Genomic DNA, 20,399 nt, shown 5'->3' with positions numbered 1-20,399 from the left:
GTGAAAAGTGCAGCTGGGCCGCACGGAAGACCTGTTGCTTCCAGCGAAAGTCCTGTTTTGGATTTTATTCCACTGGGCCTCGAGGGTGAGCCGCAGTCCCGCAGGCCCGGGCCCTTAACTCCTGAACTGCCCGGGTCGGAATCTCTACGCCCCCTGCTGGCAGACACGGACCCAGCAGGGCGTGATGTGAACCTGCGCAACCTGCGCATGCGTGCCTCCCCTCACCCAGATGAGACACTTGTCGCAGACTTCCGTTTAAGTAATAAAAATTTATTGAGAATTCCTGGGATGGTGGTTATTGCCTCCCGACCTGGAGGGAGGAACCAACACTGTAGGAAATCACTCAGAAATCACACTGTCCCCAACACCTCTGGCCAACACAGGGAGGAGCAAAATCATTCCCCAGGGGGGAAACGGGTCAGGCTTTGTTCATCCAAGGGCTGGGAGGAAAGATGCAGGAAGGGGCCATCACATGATACTGGGGGTGGGACAGGGGTGTATGCTGGACCTCAAGCTGGCTCCTCAAACACCAGGGAAGAAACATCAACTTCTCTGGGAGTCGGATTCCTGGTCACGAGGCTCACTTCTTACTCTTGATGAGGCTGTCACTGTGCAAATGGGAAAGACACACATTAAAAGAACTAACCTGAGAGGCAGAACCCCGCAGGCAGAGTGAGGGGACAACCCCTGTGATGAGGTCAGAATGGGGATGCAGGGAGTGGGGGGGAAAGAGGCAGGGACTGCAGACCCCAAAGGAACAAGGGTGCGCCAACAACTCACCTGCCCCTGTGGATACCAGATCAACAGGCAAATGGGAAACACAGGAAGAGAAGAGAAATGCATGAGTGATTAGAAAGTTTCAGGTCCCACCCACTCTAAACCCTCCTTGGACAAATGGTTGAAGCCAGGAGTCTCACTCCAAGGAGGAGGAGGCTGGTTCCCTTGGCCACTGCGACTTCTCACATCTCCTTTCTAGCATCCTTCCATGCCCTCGAGCAGCAATTTTAGGGCCTCCCAGTACGCAATATTATCTTTTACTACTTTTTGGTTAGGATGAAACCTCACAAATCCAGTGCTTTTTATATGAATAATCCTATTTGAGCTCGTAAAACCAATCTTAGAGAAAAATCAAGTTAGAGATGGTCAACCACCCACTTTTCTAACTTTGTTTCAGAAAAATGGTGTCTTTCAGCAACCAGAAATGGCACCTTTTCAGGTCCCGTGCTCTGACACTCCACTGTGTAGGTCATGTGTCTTACCGGGTAAAACTTTCATCCTGTAGGTTCAAGACGAGGTTGTCAGCAGTGAGATAGATACGGTTCTGTGATGTAGCGATCTAGAGGCAGGAAATAAAAAACAGATGCTAGTATTCACACCTGGACGCCTACCTTGCAATTCAATAACCACTGATGGAATACACGTGGGTTAGCAACAGGGCTGTGGCAATCAGTGAAGAAGGCATGGTGTCTGCCCTCAGACAAAGATCCAGAGCAGCGAGCAACTATGATGTATTAGCACCGAACAGAAGCATAAAAAGGCCAAGGAGCCCACAGAAATAATGTTTAATGGAGGAAGTGTGCTGGAAAAGCCCTGTTTGAGTAGAAACCCCAACAAGGAATTTAATCTTCTCATTTCAACGTGCTTTCACTTAAAACAATTCCAGACTCATGGCTGCCTTGCGGGGAACGTTGGGCTCACCGTCTTAGAGATGTTCTGGGCTGCCCGGATCTTGCGCAGTTTGATATAGCCAGGGTTCTTGCTCAGGGCTTCTCCAAGGTGAGCAGGTTGGGTTAAGGGTTCACACAAGGCCTGGCCGCAACCCTTGGCTGTGCTTACTACTCTAGCCCCTCTCTGGGCTGTCAGATCTAAGGTTGCGCTCAGATAGCTCGTGCCCAGTCCCATATTGGTCCCCACCTGTAGGCCCCCATGCAGGCGGCTGCCAGGAACTGGAGGCAGCAGCAGAAGTGGAGACAAGGCCGGCATTGCTATGGATCTGCCTTATAGTGAGGAGCCAGGCCTCGGGCACCCCACTAAGATTTCAGATCCCATTCAAAACCCCCAACCCCAGGGAGCCAAGGGCCAGAAAGCACAGAGTCGCATTCGCCTTAGTGTCATCAGCCGGCCCAGGAGGGAGAAGGGGGAAGCCAGTGCTCCAGGGGCTGGGCAGAGAGTTCTCCAGCGGAAGGATATCATTCTGGCGGCCTCAGCCTCACCCTCGGCCTGCACAATCTTCTGCCGTTGCTCCTGCTTTGCTTTTTCTACCAAAAACTGGGCTCGCTGGGCCTCCTGCTGGGCTGTGGTGGGGAGAGTCAGAAAGTCACAGATGTGAGGTGTCTGGGACCCCACCTCTCATGTTCTCAGAAACCCTGGCCGCATCCCTCTCGGAACTCACCCACTTGTTTGGCTTCCACAGCAGCTGTGTATTCTCGGCTAAAGCTCAGCTCTGTGATGGCCACGTCATCCAGGATGAGGCTGAAGTCTTTGGCCCTCTCCGTCAGCTCCCGTCGGATCAACAAGGATACCTGGGGGTCAGGGAGGGGTGGACTGAAGGGACTGGAGAACTGGAAGGGAGGAGTATTGCTGTGATCATCTGAATACCAGATCTCCTGAAAATGGCAGATACAACTAACCCTTTCTTGGTTCCTCAACTAGAACATGATTTGGAAAGGACTTGGTCCAATCTTTCCAGCACGTCACAGTGACGCCTAACCTTCTGCTCTCCCCTGTATGTGTGTACCTCTAGACCTTGCTAGTGTTTTCTCCCATGCTTCCTAAGGCTGAACGCCCTTGAATACTGGTCCTGACTCTCCTTGTTTCCCCACAGTGGCTGTTAGTCCAGTTTTAAGGTGAAAAGGAAACCAGAGTCATGAGCCTTTCCTAACAAGCTGTCCTTCCTAATACCCACTGCTCCAGGCCGAGACGGGAAGGTGTGAAGCTATGTAGACGATGACAGGTCAGACCTGGGCCCTCTGGGTGATCAGCTGCGAGGCATTGAACTTGGCCACCACGCTTTTCAGCACCTCGTTGACAATGGACGGCAGCACTCGCTCCTCGTAGTCCAGCCCTAGGCGCTGATACATACTGGGAAGCTCCATAGCATTGGGTCGAGATAGCACTCGCAGGGAGATGTTCACCATCTGCAGGTCTGAGAGATCAGCAGGGGCTGGTCAGGGCACTGGGGGCCTCATCTGGCCTTTTAGCCAAGCACCTTGCCCCAAGCATTTTCTCCTCCACATGCCTCTCTCTACACCCAGTGCGGTGCTGTGAAGGGTGACAGGACAGATGTTCCTCTCCCACTGTAAAGTCTTGCCTATCCACCAGCTCTCCACCAGTAAAGCTGACCTCTCATTTTGCTTCTGCACTGTGTTCAACTTCTACCATAGATTTGTCAAGCTTCATCATAATCATTTGCCTTTTTTACCAGACTGTATGGACTTGAGAACAAAGATTGTGTTTTATGAATCTTTTATTCCCAGGGCCTAGGATTCAGGGAATGCTAAGCCATCACACTAAAAACAGTACTAAGCAGTACATTACAGGTGAATTACTTGAATTACTGTGTAAGAGAAAGGAGTCCAGAGCATCTCAAAGACACAGCTTCTATGTATGGTCTAGAAGGGAACACGTGCACCAGAGAAAAGTGGGGCCAAGTTTCCCCAAGACAGGGGAAGCTAGTGGACAGAATCAGTCAAGCAGTTAAAACAAGGCTTCACAATAAGGCCTTGATCTACGCAGAGAATAAGACAAAGGACAATCTGCTCTTGCTGAATTTACATTAGCAGGAAGATTCACTTGATAGATATGGATGAACACAGTGTGTCCAGAATGTACTGCTTTAACCTCAGAGGCAGGTACTTTTGATCACAGCTCTTTTGCAAATGTAGAAACCAAGGCCCAAGAGATGTGACCTCTCCTCTTCCCCTAGGATCTCCTGCCAGGCTCCCCTGCTTACTTCATGTGGCCACCTGCCAGGGACTTCCAAGTGCCCAGACCTACCTTTGGAGCCTGTGGGGGAGGAAATTTTTCGCGGTCTGGCCCGAATGTCATAGATGATGGGGTACTGGAACCAGGGGATCCTGCAGGGGAGGGTGCAGGGACAGGTATTAGGAGCCCTCAGTCTCACGAGGTTGCCGGTTTTTCCTCACCACGTGTTTGCTGGCCTGCTCCACCTCTCAATGACCAAGGGCAAGGAGAAATTCTCTTCTCCCTCTGGAGAACACTTTTTGTGCTGCAGGAGTTTTGGGCAGCACCTACTGTCCAGGACACGGGGTGGGGAAGTAAGAGGGCAGCGCTGAATCAAGCCTTTGAAGTCCTCCCGCAGCCACTGGTGGGTTGGCTTTCAAGGGTGAAGGGTCAGGGTCAGTCCGCTCTGCCCGCCATTACCTGAAGTGAAGGCCCTCGGCCAGTATGGTGTCCTGCTGCACGCCACCGATCCGATTAAAGAAAATGGCTCTGTGCCCGCCTTCCACTGTGGGGAGAGGGGTGGGGGTCAGGCCCAAACTTGCGGAGTATGTACTCGCCTCCGGTGGCGCAGGGAGAGGGGCTGGGTCTGCGCGGGGCCCCGGCGGGACCGGGCAGGGGGTCTGCGGGGAGCCGCAGGGTCCGGAGAGCGGGCAGAGGTTGCTCACCGGTGAACACCGACTCGCGGACGCCGTACGCCACCGCGCCGGCCCCCAGCAGCAGCTTCAGCGCCGTGCCCATGCCCCGCGGCCCGGAGGGCAGCCGTCCCGCTAAGTCCTTCAGGTTCTGGGCCATGTCGGATCCTGAGGCCGGCGGCACCAGACGTCAGAAGCGGGCGCCGGCCCACCCCGACCCCACTCCAGTTTAGAGATCGCACCCTTCCCACGAGGGTCCGGGGCCCGCGGAGCTCGCGGGAGAAAGGGCACCGGAAGTGCGCTCCCTTCTAAACCCTCCCCAGCGTCCACGGCGGGCCCGAACCTCGCGCACAGGAATTACGCACTCGGGAGTTCCCGCCCCTTTCTGGAACTCTGCCCTTCCAGAGAGGCTTCAGTAGCGCCAGACTGCTAGCAGCTGACATTGCCAGGTGCCCACTTTCAAAATGGCAGCCGGAAGGAAATTTGAGAGTAGGGCTAGCGCGAGGTTTAATCTAAGGCGCTTCGCACAATTTCCGGTCTGGTTGCAAGATGGCTGCGCCCAGTGGCGGATTCCAACCTCGTGAGCGGCGTGGTGGGGAGCCAGAAGAGGGCTGGGATGCTGTGGTTCCCAAGCGGCCCCGACTTGGGGCGGGAAACAAGATCGGAGGGCGAAGGCTCATTGTGGTGCTGGAAGGGGCCAGTCTGGAGACGGTCAAGGTAGCTTGGGACGAGGAAGTGGAGAAATACTAGATGGATAGGATGGGACCCCGAGAGATGAGACGATGGAGAGGCAGAGAGGGGAAACGATCTTTTGGAGGAAAAGTGGCCTAGTAGGCTCTTGATTTAACATCCTAGGTTGGCGTCACTCGTTTTTTTCTGCTCTTTTCATTTTTAAGATTTTAATTTATTCGAGAGAGAGAGAGAGAGAAGCAGAGAGGCAAAGATACAGGCAAAGGAAGAAGCAATTTCCTCGCAGGGAGCCCCATGAGGGACTCGATCCGCGGACCCGGGACTACGCCCTGAGCGGAAGGCAGACATCCAACCGCTGTGCCACCCAGGAGTCCCTTCTGTCCTTGAATCCCACTGCAGCTGTCACGTCCTGACCACCAATTGATTTACTGGGATTCTGCGATAGAGAGGCATCTGAGGGGAGGGGAGGCATGTCCATGGCGTTATCCCATAGTCTAAACCAAGATTTTGAGCAAAGGAGAAAGGTAGTTACTGTAGCTCAGCCTCATTATCCGTCAGGACTTTGTGTTTTAATTCGTTAACCTGCGTTTGTTGTCGGCTTCCTTTATGTTACTATCCACTTCGAAACACTGGATCAGATTATCCTTTGATACTTTTACAAGTTATTTTTAAACATCATTCGGCTGTTTTCCCGAATAAATCCAGCAAATTCCTATCTTAAAACTGCGATGTTCACAGTCTCTCTCTCTCTAGTAGACCTAGAAGAAATAGCCCTAGTTTATAAGTCATACTTGGGTTTTATCTTGGCTTTTATACTTATTTTATTTTTTTTAAATTTTTAAAGTTTATTTATGATAGTCACACACAGAGAGAGACAGAGGCAGAGACACAAGCAGAGGGAGAAGCAGGCTCCATGTACCGGGAGCCCGACGTGGGACTCGATCCCGGGTCTCCAGGATTGCGCCCTGGGCCAAAGGCAGGCGCCAAACCGCTGCGCCACCCAGGGATCCCTATACTTATTTTAAATGATCTTGATTGAGAAAACAAGTTTGCAGTTTGTATAGTGGGGGTTAATACTTTGAAAGTGCTTTGAAATTATTTTGATAGTAATATAGTGTGATTCTTTTCCATTTCAGCTTCCTCAACCAGTTACTCTATTAAGCTATTAAAAAGGGACTAGAAAGCCCCTTTTCATTTTTTTTAAAAAGTAATTTATATTTCTAACTTAATTATAGGATCTGATAGTCATCCTTCACTTAATCACTTGCTGTCTTTCCAGTCTGTTAATTCTGAATGTCAGGTAACCACTTTGCTTCTTCATATAGTCCATGGGGATTATAGTACCTATCATACTGGGTTGTTGAGGGGATGAAAGGAGGTGATCAGTAAAGGGTTCAGAATAACATCTGTCACTTGGAATGATTACTGTTGATTATAGGTTCCTTATTTTTTTTTTTTAATTTATTTATGATAGTCACAGAGAGAGAGAGAGAGAGGCAGAGGCATAGGCAGAGGGAGAAGCAGGCTCCATGCACCGGGAGCCTGACGTGGGATTCGATCCTGGATCTCCAGGATCGCGCCCTGGGCCAAAGGCAGGCGCCAAACCGCTGCGCCACCCAGGGATCCCGATTATAGGTTCCTTATTAAATTGAAATGGGGGCACCTGGGTGGCTTAGGTCATGATCTCAGGGTTGTGAGACCAAGCCCCATATCTGGCTCCACACCGAGCGTGGAGCCTGTTTAAGATTCTCTCTCCCTCTGCCCCAAACCCTTCCACACCCCACTCATACAGTCTATAAAAAAAAAAATTGAAAACGTCATGGTCGGGCAGCCCCAGTGGCCCAGCGGTTTAGCGTCGCCTTCAGCCCTGGGGTGTGATCCTGGAGACCTGGGATCGAGTCCCATGTCAGGCTCCCTGCATGGAGCCTGCTTCTCCCTCTGCCTGTGTCTCTGCCTCTCTCTCTCTCTCTGTGTCTGTCATGAATAAATAAAATCTTTAAAAAAAAAAGAAAAAGAAAACGTCATGGCCAAATTAAAATTCTTAGAGCATGGTGGAAGGATTTAGGTCACATTGTCATTAATGGTACTCCAGGGATGACTGAATTCATAGCTGGCGGCAGTCTATACTGTTTTCTCTTACCTGCCTTTGCTGGCGTCTCTTGTTCTGCTAGCCTCACAGAGCCTTCTCTCTCCCATTTATTCCTTATATTCCAGCCTCATTGGCTTTTGTTCAGCTCTTTTGGAAGCACTATGTTCTCTGATATCTTAAGACCATTACACATAGTGTTCTCTGAGTCTCCTTTACTCCTCTCTTTGATTCATTAATTCCTACTTAATGTTCATTCATTTAATAATTACTGAATCTGTTATTGCTCTTCATTCTTTAATTAATTAGTTTAAATATCTCCTCATAGAAGTGACTCTCTTCCTGGTGTAAACCAGGCCTTCCTGTTCATCCTTTAATGAACCATCTACTTTTCTTTCAAAATGTTTATCACAATTTGGTTGTAGTTTCAGGTGCTTGTTTACCATTTGTCGCTCCACTAGAAGGCTCCATGAAGGCAGAGAATAAAGTTTTATAAGTTCTTATATCTCCAATACCTGTTACAGAAAATGAATACACATAGTATTCATTCTCTGATTAGTTAATAGTTTTCAAGCTTATTAACACAAACCACAATGAAAAAATTATGTCATGAGCAAGTACACACATGCAACAATAAGATACCAAAAATTTCATAAATCACTAACTACCATTACTACATGTAAAGTATTCAGTTTTCTACTCTATTTCGTTAAAAGAACAAAAGCCCTAGTTATAACTTACTAATGAATAGAAACTAGATGTTCTATTCAAGAGATTCTTTTTCTTTGATAATAGTCTCATGGAGGTGGTTCTTGGTCCTTTGTTTTTTCCCTGTGCTTACTCTCTGACATGCTTGTCATTTCACTTAGTTTCAAAATCTACATGCCTCTGCCCCCAAACTTTGTGGAGTTCTAGATCTCAAGCTGTTGCCAGACATGCAAATGTTCTGATTCATAGAAACATAGCCTTTCAAACCTTGTATTAATATTTAATGGTATGTTTTTAAGACTTTTTACTGATCATTTTAATGCTCCTTATGAGTCCAGATTGCAATTTGCAATTATTTCTTTTTTTTTTTTAAATTTTTTTAAATTTTTATTTATTTATGATAGTCACAGAGAGAGAGAGACAGGCGCAGAGACACAGGCAGAGGGAGAAGCAGGCTCCATGCACCGGGAGCCTGACGTGGGATTCGATCCCGGGTCTCCAGGATCGCGCCCTGGGCCAAAGGCAGGCGCCAAACCGCTGCACCACCCAGGGATCCCTGCAATTATTTCTTTTAGCTGCTGTAGATGTATTGGGCCAGATCTTTAGTATCGCACTTCTGGCTAGTGTGTTTTCTTTTCTTTACTTTTTTTTTTTTTTTTTTAAGTTTTTATTTATGAGAGAGAGAGAGAGGCAGACACAGGCAGAGGGAGAAGCAGGCTCCATGCAGGGAGCCCCACGTGGGACTCGATCCGGTGTCTCCAGAATCACGCCCTGGGCTGAAGGTGGCGCTAAACTGCTGAGCCACCCGGGCTGCCCTATCTAGTGTCTTTTCAAGTACAGAGTTGCCAGGATAATATTCCTCACTCAATTCATGTCCCTGTTACTCTAGGATTATTTCTGGCTTTATGCTTGATACTTGAGGAACTTGCAGTTTACAAGGCAGTTTGCATCTATCAAGAACCACCTGGGTTTGGGTTGCTTCTAATCTTGGCTATTGTAAATTAACGCTGTAATTAAAATACAGGGTTGCATAGGTCTTTTTAAATTAATATTTTTTTCTTTGGGTAAATACTGGTAGTGGAACTCCTGGGTTGTATGGTATTTATATTTTTAAGTGTTTGAGGAACTTCCATTGTTTTCCACAGTGGTTTGGTAAATTGGTTGTCCACCAACTTACATTCCCACCAACAGTGCACCACTTTTCTCCACATCATCAGCATTTAGTTTTTGTCTTTGATACTAGCCATTCTGGCTGGTGAGTCATATCTCATTGTGGTTCTGATTTGCATTTCCCTGATTAGTGACGTTGAGCATCTTTTCTTGTGTCTGTTGGCCATCTATCTGTGGGTTTTTCTCAGAAAAATGTCCATTCAGGTCCTCTGCCTATTTTTTAAGCAGACTGTTTGTTTTTTGGGTGCTGAGTTATGCATGTGTTTTGGATATTAAGCCCTTATTGGATGTCATTTGCATATCTTTATATATTTTGGATATGTCATTTGCAAATACTTGCTCCCATTCATGAGGTTGCCTTTTTGTTTTTTGGTTTCCTTTGCCTTGCAGGAGTTTAGATCATGTGAAATCTATAAACAGGCTGTGTCCTCCTTTCCTTTTCTAAGATCAGTTATGGTGGAAAGGGAGAAAGGGTCAGCGGCCACACAGTAACTCCCTGAAGGGCTTGATGGGTCCCACCCCCCCAGTTCCTAATGAGAAGATCTAGAGAAGACTTGAGAATTTGACTAACAAGTTTCCAGATGATGATTATGATGATGATGCTGGTCTGGGGACCACACTTTGAGAACCACTAATTGAGATAAAGGGTTATGTTGCTCTCTGTCATGTTCTCTTTTCTTAAGGTAGGGAAAACGTATGAGCTACTAAACTGTGACAAGCACAAGTCTGTGTTGTTGAAGAATGGACGGGACCCTGGGGAAGTGAGACCGGACATAGCTCACCAGGTAACTCCAGGGACAGAACTTACAACCCCCTGAGCCTTTGAGCAGAAGACCAGGCAGCAGTGTGCTGAACTGTGCCATGGTTTCTGCCTCCCTCAGAGTTTACTGATGCTCATGGACAGTCCCCTGAACCGAGCTGGCTTGCTACAGGTCTATATCCACACACAGAAGAATGTGCTGATTGAAGTGAACCCCCAGACTCGAATTCCCAGAACCTTTGACCGTTTCTGTGGCCTCATGGGTGAGATCATTAGGACTAAAGTTCAGAATGAACTTGGTAGTAGAGAAGAAGGGAGGAAGAGGACAAGGGTTAAATGAAACATGAACTTCCTGAGTGGGGGGAGTGGGGAACATGTTTGATACCAGAACAAAGGCTCTTCATTGTCTTTCCAGGGGCGTGGGTAAGACTTGCATGGCTTCCTGGCTGAGTGAAGAAGGGAGAGGGACTCCCTTTGTCATCCACCTAGTCATATGCTCAACAATTTGCTTGCTCGTAACATTTTAGGACCAAGTGTGGATGTAAAGGACACATAGAGCCCACCTGAACTACCTGAACTATGGATTTTCCTGGTTAGATTTCTGGGCAGAAGAAATAGGGTCTCCACCTAGCTCTGAACTCTCTTCTCTCTCCCCCTTGACCTCCCCACCCAGTTCAGCTTTTACACAAGCTGAGTGTTCGAGCAGCTGATGGCCCCCAAAAACTCCTGAAGGTGAGGTATAGGCACCTACTGGTTGGCTGGCGGTAGGGTTCTGAGATCATTTCTGGGGCTGATCTCCCCCCCCTCCCCCCTTCTTTCTTCAGGTAATTAAGAATCCAGTGTCAGATCACTTTCCGGTTGGATGTATGAAGATTGGCACATCTTTTTCCATCCCAGTCGTTAGTGATGTACGAGAATTGGTGCCCAGCAGCGACCCTATTGTTTTTGTGGTGGGGGCTTTTGCCCATGGCCAGGTAAGGTCTGGGTTCAACTCTTGGGTTCTTCATGGAGTAGAGGCTTAGTATACCATACTCAGAACAGCTGGCATTTTGATGACCTTGGGAAATAGAGGGTGAGAACACAGCTGGAAGACAAATGGGGCCTTTACATCCTGCCCCAGGCTGTATCTTTTGAGGGCTGCCGGCATGTATGTGACAGGGAAAGTCAGGACCTTCTTCATCCTCTGTACAAATTTGATGTTCAACAGTTCTGTGACATACTAGCTCAACTGTGTTTTTCTTGTCCCAAAGAACGGCCGAACTTGTCACAGTCAGCAGACACAACTCTTTCTCTCTTTAGGTCAGTGTGGAATATACAGAGAAGATGGTGTCCATCAGCAACTACCCCCTTTCTGCAGCCCTCACCTGCGCAAAACTCACCACAGCCTTTGAAGAAGTCTGGGGGGTCATCTGACAGTAGTGTCTTGTTCTGGGACAGAGATTGGCCATGGCATCCCTCGACCCCGCTTTCAGCTCACTGCTTGGAGGGGACCTTCCTGCACCCAGACTGGGGGGCTCGGGGAGGCGAGGCTGTATATTTGCTGCTGGTTCATCGTATAAATACTGTTCTTATAAACCCGGTTGTTTGCAAGAATTTCTAAAATTAGCAGTATCTAATGGTGTAAACTGGTTGTTGTCCTCAGGCTTCAGGAAAAAAGACGTGAGGTTACAGTGTTTGCAGTTTGGTTCCAGGCTTTGCAGGTAGGCTCTGACTCCAAACTTCTGGGAGATCAAGGAGAGAGCCCTGCTTATTTCAGCTATAGTGAGCCTGGAGGGCTGTGTGTAAGAAAGCATCCAGGAATGCTAGCAGTGAAAAACTGAACAAAGAGAAGTGATTTTATCTGGTACAGTTCCAAGGTAGAAAAAGTGGAGCAGGTGGGGCCTGACACCTTCCCCTCCCCCCCATGGGGGGGGTGGTGGTAGCGGCACATATACAATCATAGTAAATTGGCAGAAGAAAAACACAACAGATTCCTGGCTAGAGGGGGAGAGATAAGGCAACGTGCATGGGGGAGCCCAGAGGGGAGACATGGGCCCTCTACTCCTCCCACGAGAGTCTCCCCTTTGGCCCCAGATGAAGAGTTGGCTGGCAGCAGAGGCACAGCTAGGAGTACCATGTCTTCCCACTCCCTGGCTTCTCTGTTCTCTGTGCTCTGAGGCGAAGGAGTGCTGTGGAAAGGGATACGAGTCATTTCTGCACCAGCCCTGCTCTAGGCCACCTGCAAGAGAAAGATACTTGATTGGCAGGCTGGTCAGAATCACTCCTTCTAGTCCCTGGTCTCCAGCTCTTCCAGCTGTTTCCTGGCAAGCCCAAGTTGAGTAGTCCGTGCCCCATGCTGTGTTTCCTAGAAGCCAGGCCAACTTGAGATTCACTCCAAATGTCCAGTAGTCCCTGCCTCCCACCGCCAATCTATTGCTCTATTCTGTAACTTGGCTACAGGGATGTTTACTTACCAGGGGAATAGATTATCCCATTTTCTTTAACTTTTCTTTCCTTGGCACCATTGCTTTGTGAACATAAGGCAATATAAAGAGTAGGCTCAAGAAGAAGACGTGGCCGAGAAAATAGATGGACTTATACACCTGTGGAGAGATACAGGCCACCGAGGTAGACACGGGGCAGACACCAGCCCTTACGTCCTGAGGTTTCAGCGATTCTTCCCCTACCCATCCTTGCCAACAGGCCCTTGTTTACCTTAAACCATTTGTCCCATGTGAAGAGGCAGAAGGCAGTCATCGAGTAACCCATGAAGAGCCAGTGGATGGTCTGCTGCACCAAGTAGTAGAAAGGTTGCAGGACAGTAATGGAAGCCAGGTTGCTCAGGGTTGGGCTCTCCTGAATTAGGCGGGCAGCCTGGGGAGCAAAGGGAGAGGTCATCAGTGTCCTCCCCCTTCTCATGTTCCCTGTTCACCCACCACCCTTCAGGCCTACCTGTCTTTCCACAATAACAATGAGGAATTCCATCTGGAAGCAGACCAGGTATCCTGAGTGTAGTCCATGCCAGAGGGCCAAGAAGAGCAATGAGAGTCCCTGGGATAGTTCTTTATTTCCAAGGAACTTGAGTCGTTTGAAGAAATAACTAGAGTAAAGAGTTGGGGGGGGGGGGGGGGGGGGAGATGAGCCTCAGACCAGTCTGCACCGCCACCATCTCGCCTCTAGGTTCCTAGTGCCCTGAGGTGTGCAGTGGTGGCGACTGGCTCCTGCTTGGGGTAAAGGAGGCAGCACCATCGGATTAGTTTTAGAGATGAACATAGGTGAAGTTACCACTCAGTTCAGACACAGAAAACAGACCCCAAGCTTAGCTGGGTGAGCCTGGGCAAGCCACTTCGTCAACAGGTGCCTGAGCACCTGCTGCATACTTGTGCCTACAGGGGTGAGCAGGACAGACCAGCTCTTGTGCCGCTTACACTTGTGTGTTGGGCACAAAGATGTCAACGGCAATGGGGAACATAAAACCAGTGGCAGAAATGAGATTAAAACTCGAGGCACTTCTGGGGTGCCTGGGTGGCTTGGTCGGTTGAGTGTACGACTTGATTTCAGCTCAGGTCATGATCTCAGGGTCATGAGATGGAGCCCTGCATCGGGCTCTGAGCTGGGCATGGAGCCTGCTTCAGATTCTCCTCCCTCTGCCCCTCACCATCTCTCCCTCCCACTCTCTAAAAACCAAAAACAAAACTCAAGGCACTTCCGGGTCTTGCTTGTGTCTTGCAAATATGACAGGAATGGGTTTTGGGGAGATGGGAGTGTGGATAAAACTAAGTACGTGTGTGTGGATGACTGGAGGTTCTACCCAAAGTGGTAAAAGATGGATGGTACATCTGTGCCCTTAAATCTGGGAAAGCGGCTGAATGAAGGAGCTGGGGCCCAGACCTCCCCTCCAGTGGCTTACCGGGCCACCCAGGCATTGGTGTTGATGTTGAATGAGGCGATGGTGCCTGTGAAGCGGGGGGTTGTTTCAAAGAGCCACACCTTCATGTTGGCACAGGCATCCCACTTTGCCTTTCCGCGTTCATCGAAGTCATTGAAGCCCAGCCCTGTCAAAATGCACACTCCTTCCTAAGGGAAGGAGCCACTCTGTTAGCCTTCTAGCTATTCTCCTCCCCACCATGCTCCACGGCTTGCTGAATGAGGACCCTATTTCGTCTTTTCTACTTACTGTAACCAGCCAACAGGTGACATACTTGTACAGCACAAACTTGCCCCAGAGCAGCATGTACATGCAGCGGAACCAGAAACTGTGGTTCTTCGGAGAAAAAAGAACACACACACGTTAGGGCGACTACCTGGGCAAGGCAAATTTCCCTCAATGCTCTTCCTTTCCAAACGTGCTGCTGACTACTGCACCTGACAGTCTGCTGGGCTGCCCTTCTAACAGGCTACAAGGAACACACAGGGAACCCAGTGAACATCCATTCACCTTTTCCTTTGTAGAGTCCCAGAAACAGAGCTGTCCCTAACTCTTCTAAAGCATCGAGCATTCAGGAGACCAAGTATTGAGGAACTTTTATAAATCCATGGTCAATGTTAATTTAAGAGGCAAACCTACCCAGAGTGCGTAGGGAACTGCTGCAAGCCTTTCAGCTGGGCAGGAGCAAAAGCCAGCACTTCCCCCTCCCTTGGTTTTTGAATTCCCTAGAAGCCCCCAATCTATCAAGAGAAGAAAACAGGCTGGAGAGGACCGGAAGCTACTAGGCTCCAAGGAGTCACTGGCTGTAATAAATCAAGCTAAGAGCTGCTCCTGAGGGAGGTAAGGGGTGCTAAAAGTGCACCTGGCACAGCCCTGTGCCCGCGAAGGTCGTTCAATGCTGGCTGATGAGCATGTCCCGGCCCGGCTGGCATGGACGCCAACTCTCACAGATCTAGAGCAAAACCAACATGCAATTGTAGATGGTATTACCCACTTCTTGGCTATCTACAGGGATCCTGGCCTGTCCATTTCTAGCTCTGATGCAGTCAACCTGCTGCTGTGTTAGTAACCACTCACTTCATAGTCTTCAGTGAGGAGATAGTCTTCTGTGATGTGGGGGCTAAGTAGAGTGTAGCCCACTAGGTAGACGAGGCCCAGGCCCAGGCGCTTGAGAGCAGGTATGGTGCTGGAAAGGAATGAGCAGGGTCACGACAGGCAGAGGCTGGTCCCTCTACCTTCTGACCTTAATTTACGGAGAGGAGTGTTTCAGAGTGGCTACCCGCCTGGAATGGGACAAGTAGCTCTCTGTCCAAAGCCGATACTCAGTGTCAGGGAAGAAGCTTTATGTGGCTGGCTTTGAGGAATGGTGAATGCAAAACCCTGCCATTCACAGGCAAGGGAACAGTGTGCTGGAGTCTGGGGAGCTTCCCCTCGGGGATGCTACAGGTCTCACGGCCTTGTTGGCCTTCCCGGTCCACACTGGGACAGAAAGGCCAATGCAGAGGCCAGGAAGTGACCAATTCTGAATCTGCGCCTTCCTACTCTGAATCCATGCTTCCACACAGGCTAGACAACTTCTCAGGAAAGGGTTTTTTCTGATAACTTCAATTTGCTACTGTGATATACAGATACACATTTTTATATATTAATTTTTTTTTTTTAACTGAGAAAATGGGTTTTAAAGGCATGGACATGACTGGGCAAAATACTGTGGCATCAGAGTGAAGTCTTATGTTTGTGCTACAGGGTCAGAATGGGTGGCTGGAAGTAGTCGAGGTTAAAAAAGGCCCACTGCCTGTGATGAGCAGGTACAGAGTGCCCATGACAGCAGATGGCCCAGGGACGACGAGGCACAGACTATGAGCCAGGACTATGCTGAAAGACACGTGGGGGGCCAGCTGGGACTGGCCTTCCGGAAGTCACCTTGAAGTGGCTTTGTATTGGGTGAGACACCTACACAGAGGTCTTGACCAAGAGGGGCATTTACCTGTTTGGTATCTTCCCTGGTATGTCAGTCAGCTGTCCCTGCACCAGCTTCATGTAGTGGTTCATTGAGAACTGGGGCCCTACCAAGAAGGCCCCATAGAAGTAGGAGAAACCAGCAACTTCCAGCAGGGAAGGGACACCCCGTATGGCATATTTCTGTTGCTCAGAGGACAAGGAATTCTATGCCGAGAAGAGAATGAATGGTTCAGGATAGCCTTGCATCTCCCCACAAGAGCCAGTTTGTGTGTTCCCCACCCTTGTGCCCCACTGAACCGGGGTTCTTTAAACAGCTGTCTCTTTGAGGGCACAATAGGGAGAAAAGTCATTTGCTTCACGTTGGAATGAGTATGCGCTGGGCAGTGGCGGGGCGGGGTGGGGGGTGAGGGTAATTTAGCAACAGCTGGCTGCTGCTCTTCCAAATGCCATGCTGGCACTGATCTCTGGACTTTGTGCATGAGCTGGATCTGGGGAAATTAGATTTGTTGATCCTTGCTCAGTGCTATCTGAAACAGAACTCACATAGGCTGGGGATGAGGGAGAGACTCTGCTCCTGGCCTTGGGGTCCAGTCTTTTGGTAGTAGGAACCTTTTTCTCCTTCCCTCTGGCTACATTCCTTAACCTCTCTGTGGAGGATACTTACCAGATCCTTCCCTCCGTCAAAGTAGTCAACAGCCAAACCTGAGCAGAGAGAGAAGGTGTGGGTAGAGCAGAGGGAGGACACTGAGGATGTGGCCTGTGGGCTGAGTATAGCCAGGAGCATAAGGGGGCGGGGCACAGGACACACAGAGTAAGTTTATGGTGGGACAGGGAGGAGCCTAAGTGTAAAAGGGAAAGGCAGTGAGCCACCACTCACCAATCAGCTTCAAGGTCAGGACACAGTGCGGCATTGTCCACTTGATATCATAGTTGCCAGTGGCTGTGTAATAATATCCAGCAAGAAGGTAGGCCTACGAGGGGGGGTGGAGTTTATTCTACCACTTGCTAGGGTTTCTTTATTTTCTCCCTGCTCTGAAATCTACTGTATTCTTTCATTTTTTCCGTTCTCCTGCTCTCCTCTTTAAAGGCTTTAAGTTCCTATAAATGGAAGAAAGCGAACCTGTAGAGGGGAAGAGACGTGCTCAAGGCTTCTCAGCAAAATGAGGGCTTAACAGAGAATTCAGAGCTTAGAGTCTGTGGCTCATTTCCTTCCTTGCCTTTAAGTGACACCACTCATGGCCAGCTAGCTGGGCCAATCCTGGTCAGAAACAAAGACCCCGAGTGGCCACAATCCTGTGTAAAGGGTTAGCTGGCACCCTTCCCTGGAGGCAGGTGAATATCACCAATACCATCTGCAGGGAGCCACCTGGCACCCGTGAAAAGTGACCTACCTGAAGTCGTGCTGCTAAAGTGATGCTGGGAGAAAGGACTAGAAACTGGATCTCCTAGCTTGCTTTCTCTCTGCCACCTTCCTCCCGACCTTCCCCCACCCCAAAGTGCTGTCAGCTGTGATCTGAGCTGCTGAGGGAGCAGCGCGTTTACCATCTGGAAGCAATAGGTAGTGAGGACGGCAGTGATGGTGCGGCCCATGAGTCGAAGGATGAGGAACTGAAGCACAACACATAGCAGGGAGTGGTAGAGTTGATTTCCTGCATGCAGAGGGAAGAGAGCACAGCTTAGCTTGTGGTTGTTGGGGATTTTTGTTGTTGTTTTTGTTGTTTTGCATTCCCACCCTTTCTGAAACTTCTAAACACAAAGAGAATACTTAAAGAAGAAACCTTGGTATAAGGTCTTTTTGAAAAAGAGACTTGTGTTTTGGAGGTAGGGAAGGAAATGAATTGTATAAATATAAGGGACTGTCAGGGAGTTACTGTATTTTTGAATGTTTGAGCTAAAGGGATGCTCCCGAAGAAGGCTACTTGCATGTCATCCAGTGACAGCCCCAGCAGAGAAAATGATGGAGTCAGCCCAAGGTAGCCACTCTCAAAATGTTATCGGAATGATCGGATGTACTGAAGAGGAAAATTAAGCTCTGTTCCTGTGCATACAAACATTTTTTTTTTTTTTTTTTTTTGCAAGCAGAACATCCTAACTTCCCTATCCAGCAAATTCTCTCCGGAAATTCTGTTCAAGTCTGCTCTTTCCTGGGTTTCCCTCCAATCGTGGTGCCACTGCTAATTCACTCACCAAAGTTAAAATAAGCGATTGAGAGGCCTGTGAAGGTGTGGAAGAGGTGGATGAGGTAGCTGTCCTTGAAGAAAAGGTAACGCCGAAAAAACAAAGCCAAGGGGTAACCTAGAGGGGAGAGAAATCAGTAGAGTGTTACCCATGCCTGATGCTCTTCTGGTTTTGTCTTAGAAGTTTAACTGGCATGAAATGCAGCCCAGAGTGGAAAATACGTACATTATATGGACGGCGACAGAGAAGAGCATTCCTAAGAATCAGAAGTCTCTTTCAAATACAAATTTAAAACTGGAGATATGAATTGTATATGGAGGCAATACAAAACTGGGTTCTAAGACTAGGTTTCCCTTATGGCCCTACTAAATATTGCTTGGCTTTTTCTCTTGCATTTTTTTTTTAAAGATTTATTTATTCATGAGAGATAGAGAGAGGCACAGAGACACAGGCAGAGGGAGAAGCAGGCTCCTCATAGGTAGCCTGATGTGGGACTTGATCCCAGGACCTGGGATTACACCCTGAGCCGAAAGCAGACACTCAACCGCTGAGCCATACAGGCATCCCTCTCTTGCGTTTTTCTAAATGACTCAAGGACTTAAGAGTGCCCAATTCTGACCAAAGACACTATTTTACATCTTAATGATCCATTATGATTTCATCACCTGTCATGTTAGCAGAGTAAGATCGGCTTATTTTAAGATTATTAAGAGGACATACATAAATTAATGTCGGGCTGCCAAGTTGTATTCCTGACTGCATACACAGTTGCATACTCCTCACATACTGAGGTCTGGGCATCAACTGTGCTAGGAGTCCTTGTGAGTATCCTGGAAAAATGTCATCTAAAGCTGAAGCTTGATTCCAAGTATGGTCCCAGGGCCATGCCTGAACTATAAGGGATCTCTGGTGAGGCCATAAACTGATTATGCATGGTGAAAGGCGGCTTGCTGAATTAAAGGGGTCACTAAAGATTGGGTATTCCTCAAACTACAACTGGCATGTTCCATGGTTTTACTACACGTCCGAATTCAGTGTTCCATCAAGAAGTCTGGCTAATGTGCTCAGCAACACTTCTATGGCAGGAGTGTGTGTGCAATGAATTGGAATCCCTGTGTCTTTCTGGAAGGACATTTCATCTACCCTATCATTGCATAATTAGCATTCTTGAGTTGCTCATGGTTTACAGTTGGTGCAATTCTTGCCGTCAAATTATAGATTGCAGTTAGTTTTTCATGGGCAGCATGGTGGTGAGCTTGGCTAACTCTGCACTGCTCAGGAAAGTGTTATACACAGAGAAAGTGCTTAATTATTTATCAAGTGAACAAGAAAATGGATAACCATGTTATATATTGGCCTATGTCCTGCTAGTCTGTTTTCCCATGCTTTTTCTCTTTTAACTTAACAACATAGCGGGGTACTTATCCTGGGTACTTACAAAACACAACTTATCCTGTTTTTTTTTTTTTCCCATGTAATAGTGTATCAACTATTTGATCTTGGTGCCAGGATCTGCTGATGTTCTTGGATTGCTGTTCTCATCAAGGACTAGGCTCTTTATCAAGCTTACAGCTTCATGCAAGTAGTTAATTTTACAGACATTCTGTGCATCACTGGCTCATTCATTCGACACATTTGTTAAAGTCTACTGTATGCCCGGTATTCTGTTTGTAGAGTATAGGATGAGTGAGGAGGTAGCATGTCAGGGTTTATTTTCTTGCTAGCTGAGATGAAGTGATATACGATTACTAGCTCAAGGGAGAGGGAGACACTTATGACCCTTTCACAGTCAGATGAATGAGTGAAGAAACAGGATTGAGTTTCATTACATATCACATGGGCAGAAATTTGGCAGGGACAGAGCACCAGGTTAGCAGCAAGTTTTGCTAAGAACCAGAGCTAGATACTAGAAAGTATAGAATGGGGTCTAATTGCCTTAAATCTTTTGCTTTTTATTTTAAAGATTTTACTTATTTATTAGAGAGAGAGTGCGAGCATGTGCTCACATGAAGGGGTGCAAAGTGGGGAGGGCAGAGGAAGAAGGAGAAGCAGGCTTCCCACTGAGCAGGGAGCTCCTGACAACCCCAGGCTCGATCCCAGGACCCTGAGATCCCAGGACCTGAGCCGTAGGCAGAAACTTAACTAACTGAGCCACCCAGGCACCCTGCTTTTTAATGTTTTAGGAACAGGGGTAAAATGAATAGAAGCAATAAATAGGGTAGATTTTAAATATCTAGAGTACTGATAAATAAGTTCAGGTAGCCAAGAGTTTACCTCTTTAGGTGCTAAGAACTTTAACCAAATGGGGAGCCTGGGTGGCTCAGCAGTTGAGCGTCTGCCTTC

The 20,399-nt window shown here is 48.3% G+C and overlaps 3 protein-coding genes and 1 non-coding gene across 5 annotated transcripts in view; 1 reads left to right on the top strand and 3 right to left on the bottom strand.

The window, feature by feature from the left end:
- Positions 1–254: 254 nt before the first annotated feature.
- On the bottom strand, positions 255–4,957 carry PHB2 (prohibitin 2). Of its 2 annotated transcripts, none has more exons than XM_049102449.1 (9): positions 4,629–4,957; positions 4,384–4,468; positions 3,997–4,076; positions 2,961–3,145; positions 2,393–2,522; positions 2,191–2,294; positions 1,699–1,776; positions 1,260–1,336; positions 255–608 (listed from the first exon to the last, which is right to left on the bottom strand). In XM_049102449.1, the coding sequence occupies exons 1-9, from the start codon at positions 4,753–4,755 to the stop codon at positions 581–583; spliced, it is 894 nt and encodes a 297-aa protein (XP_048958406.1). In that variant the 5' UTR covers positions 4,756–4,957; the 3' UTR covers positions 255–580. The 2 variants fall into 2 exon arrangements, with proteins under 2 accessions (XP_048958406.1, XP_048958407.1); XM_049102450.1 differs by having other exon boundaries at positions 255–786; positions 4,629–4,925.
- On the bottom strand, positions 1,858–2,122 carry LOC112675399 (small nucleolar RNA U89). Its single transcript, XR_003145871.1, has one exon. It is a non-coding gene; the product is annotated as a small nucleolar RNA U89 (small nucleolar RNA).
- A 149-nt stretch (positions 4,958–5,106) lies between the features above and the next one.
- EMG1 (EMG1 N1-specific pseudouridine methyltransferase) lies at positions 5,107–11,584 on the top strand. The gene is made up of 6 exons (XM_025471967.2): positions 5,107–5,312; positions 9,933–10,034; positions 10,131–10,272; positions 10,683–10,741; positions 10,834–10,983; positions 11,309–11,584. Exons 1-6 carry the CDS (start codon positions 5,145–5,147, stop codon positions 11,420–11,422), a joined length of 735 nt encoding a protein of 244 aa, XP_025327752.1. The 5' UTR covers positions 5,107–5,144; the 3' UTR covers positions 11,423–11,584.
- Positions 11,585–11,818: 234 nt separating this feature from the next.
- The window catches only part of LPCAT3 (lysophosphatidylcholine acyltransferase 3), a 40,509-nt gene continuing 31,928 nt past the window's right edge, over positions 11,819–20,399 (bottom strand). The window contains exons 2-13 of the mRNA XM_025471965.3: positions 18,066–18,173; positions 17,421–17,527; positions 16,756–16,849; positions 16,543–16,580; positions 15,904–16,082; positions 14,994–15,102; positions 14,166–14,252; positions 13,899–14,065; positions 12,941–13,088; positions 12,704–12,862; positions 12,463–12,591; positions 11,819–12,227 (exon numbers count right to left, since the gene is read on the bottom strand). Of these exons, the coding sequence (XP_025327750.1) occupies positions 12,475–12,591; positions 12,704–12,862; positions 12,941–13,088; positions 13,899–14,065; positions 14,166–14,252; positions 14,994–15,102; positions 15,904–16,082; positions 16,543–16,580; positions 16,756–16,849; positions 17,421–17,527; positions 18,066–18,173 (1,313 nt within the window). The 3' untranslated portion in view covers positions 11,819–12,227; positions 12,463–12,474. The remainder of the gene's footprint in view (positions 12,228–12,462; positions 12,592–12,703; positions 12,863–12,940; positions 13,089–13,898; positions 14,066–14,165; positions 14,253–14,993; positions 15,103–15,903; positions 16,083–16,542; positions 16,581–16,755; positions 16,850–17,420; positions 17,528–18,065; positions 18,174–20,399) is intronic.

This window comes from Canis lupus, chromosome 27 (genome assembly GCF_003254725.2).
Source record: "Canis lupus dingo isolate Sandy chromosome 27, ASM325472v2, whole genome shotgun sequence".
Taxonomy (NCBI): domain Eukaryota; kingdom Metazoa; phylum Chordata; class Mammalia; order Carnivora; family Canidae; genus Canis; species Canis lupus.
This window is presented reverse-complemented; position numbering and strand designations above follow the sequence as displayed.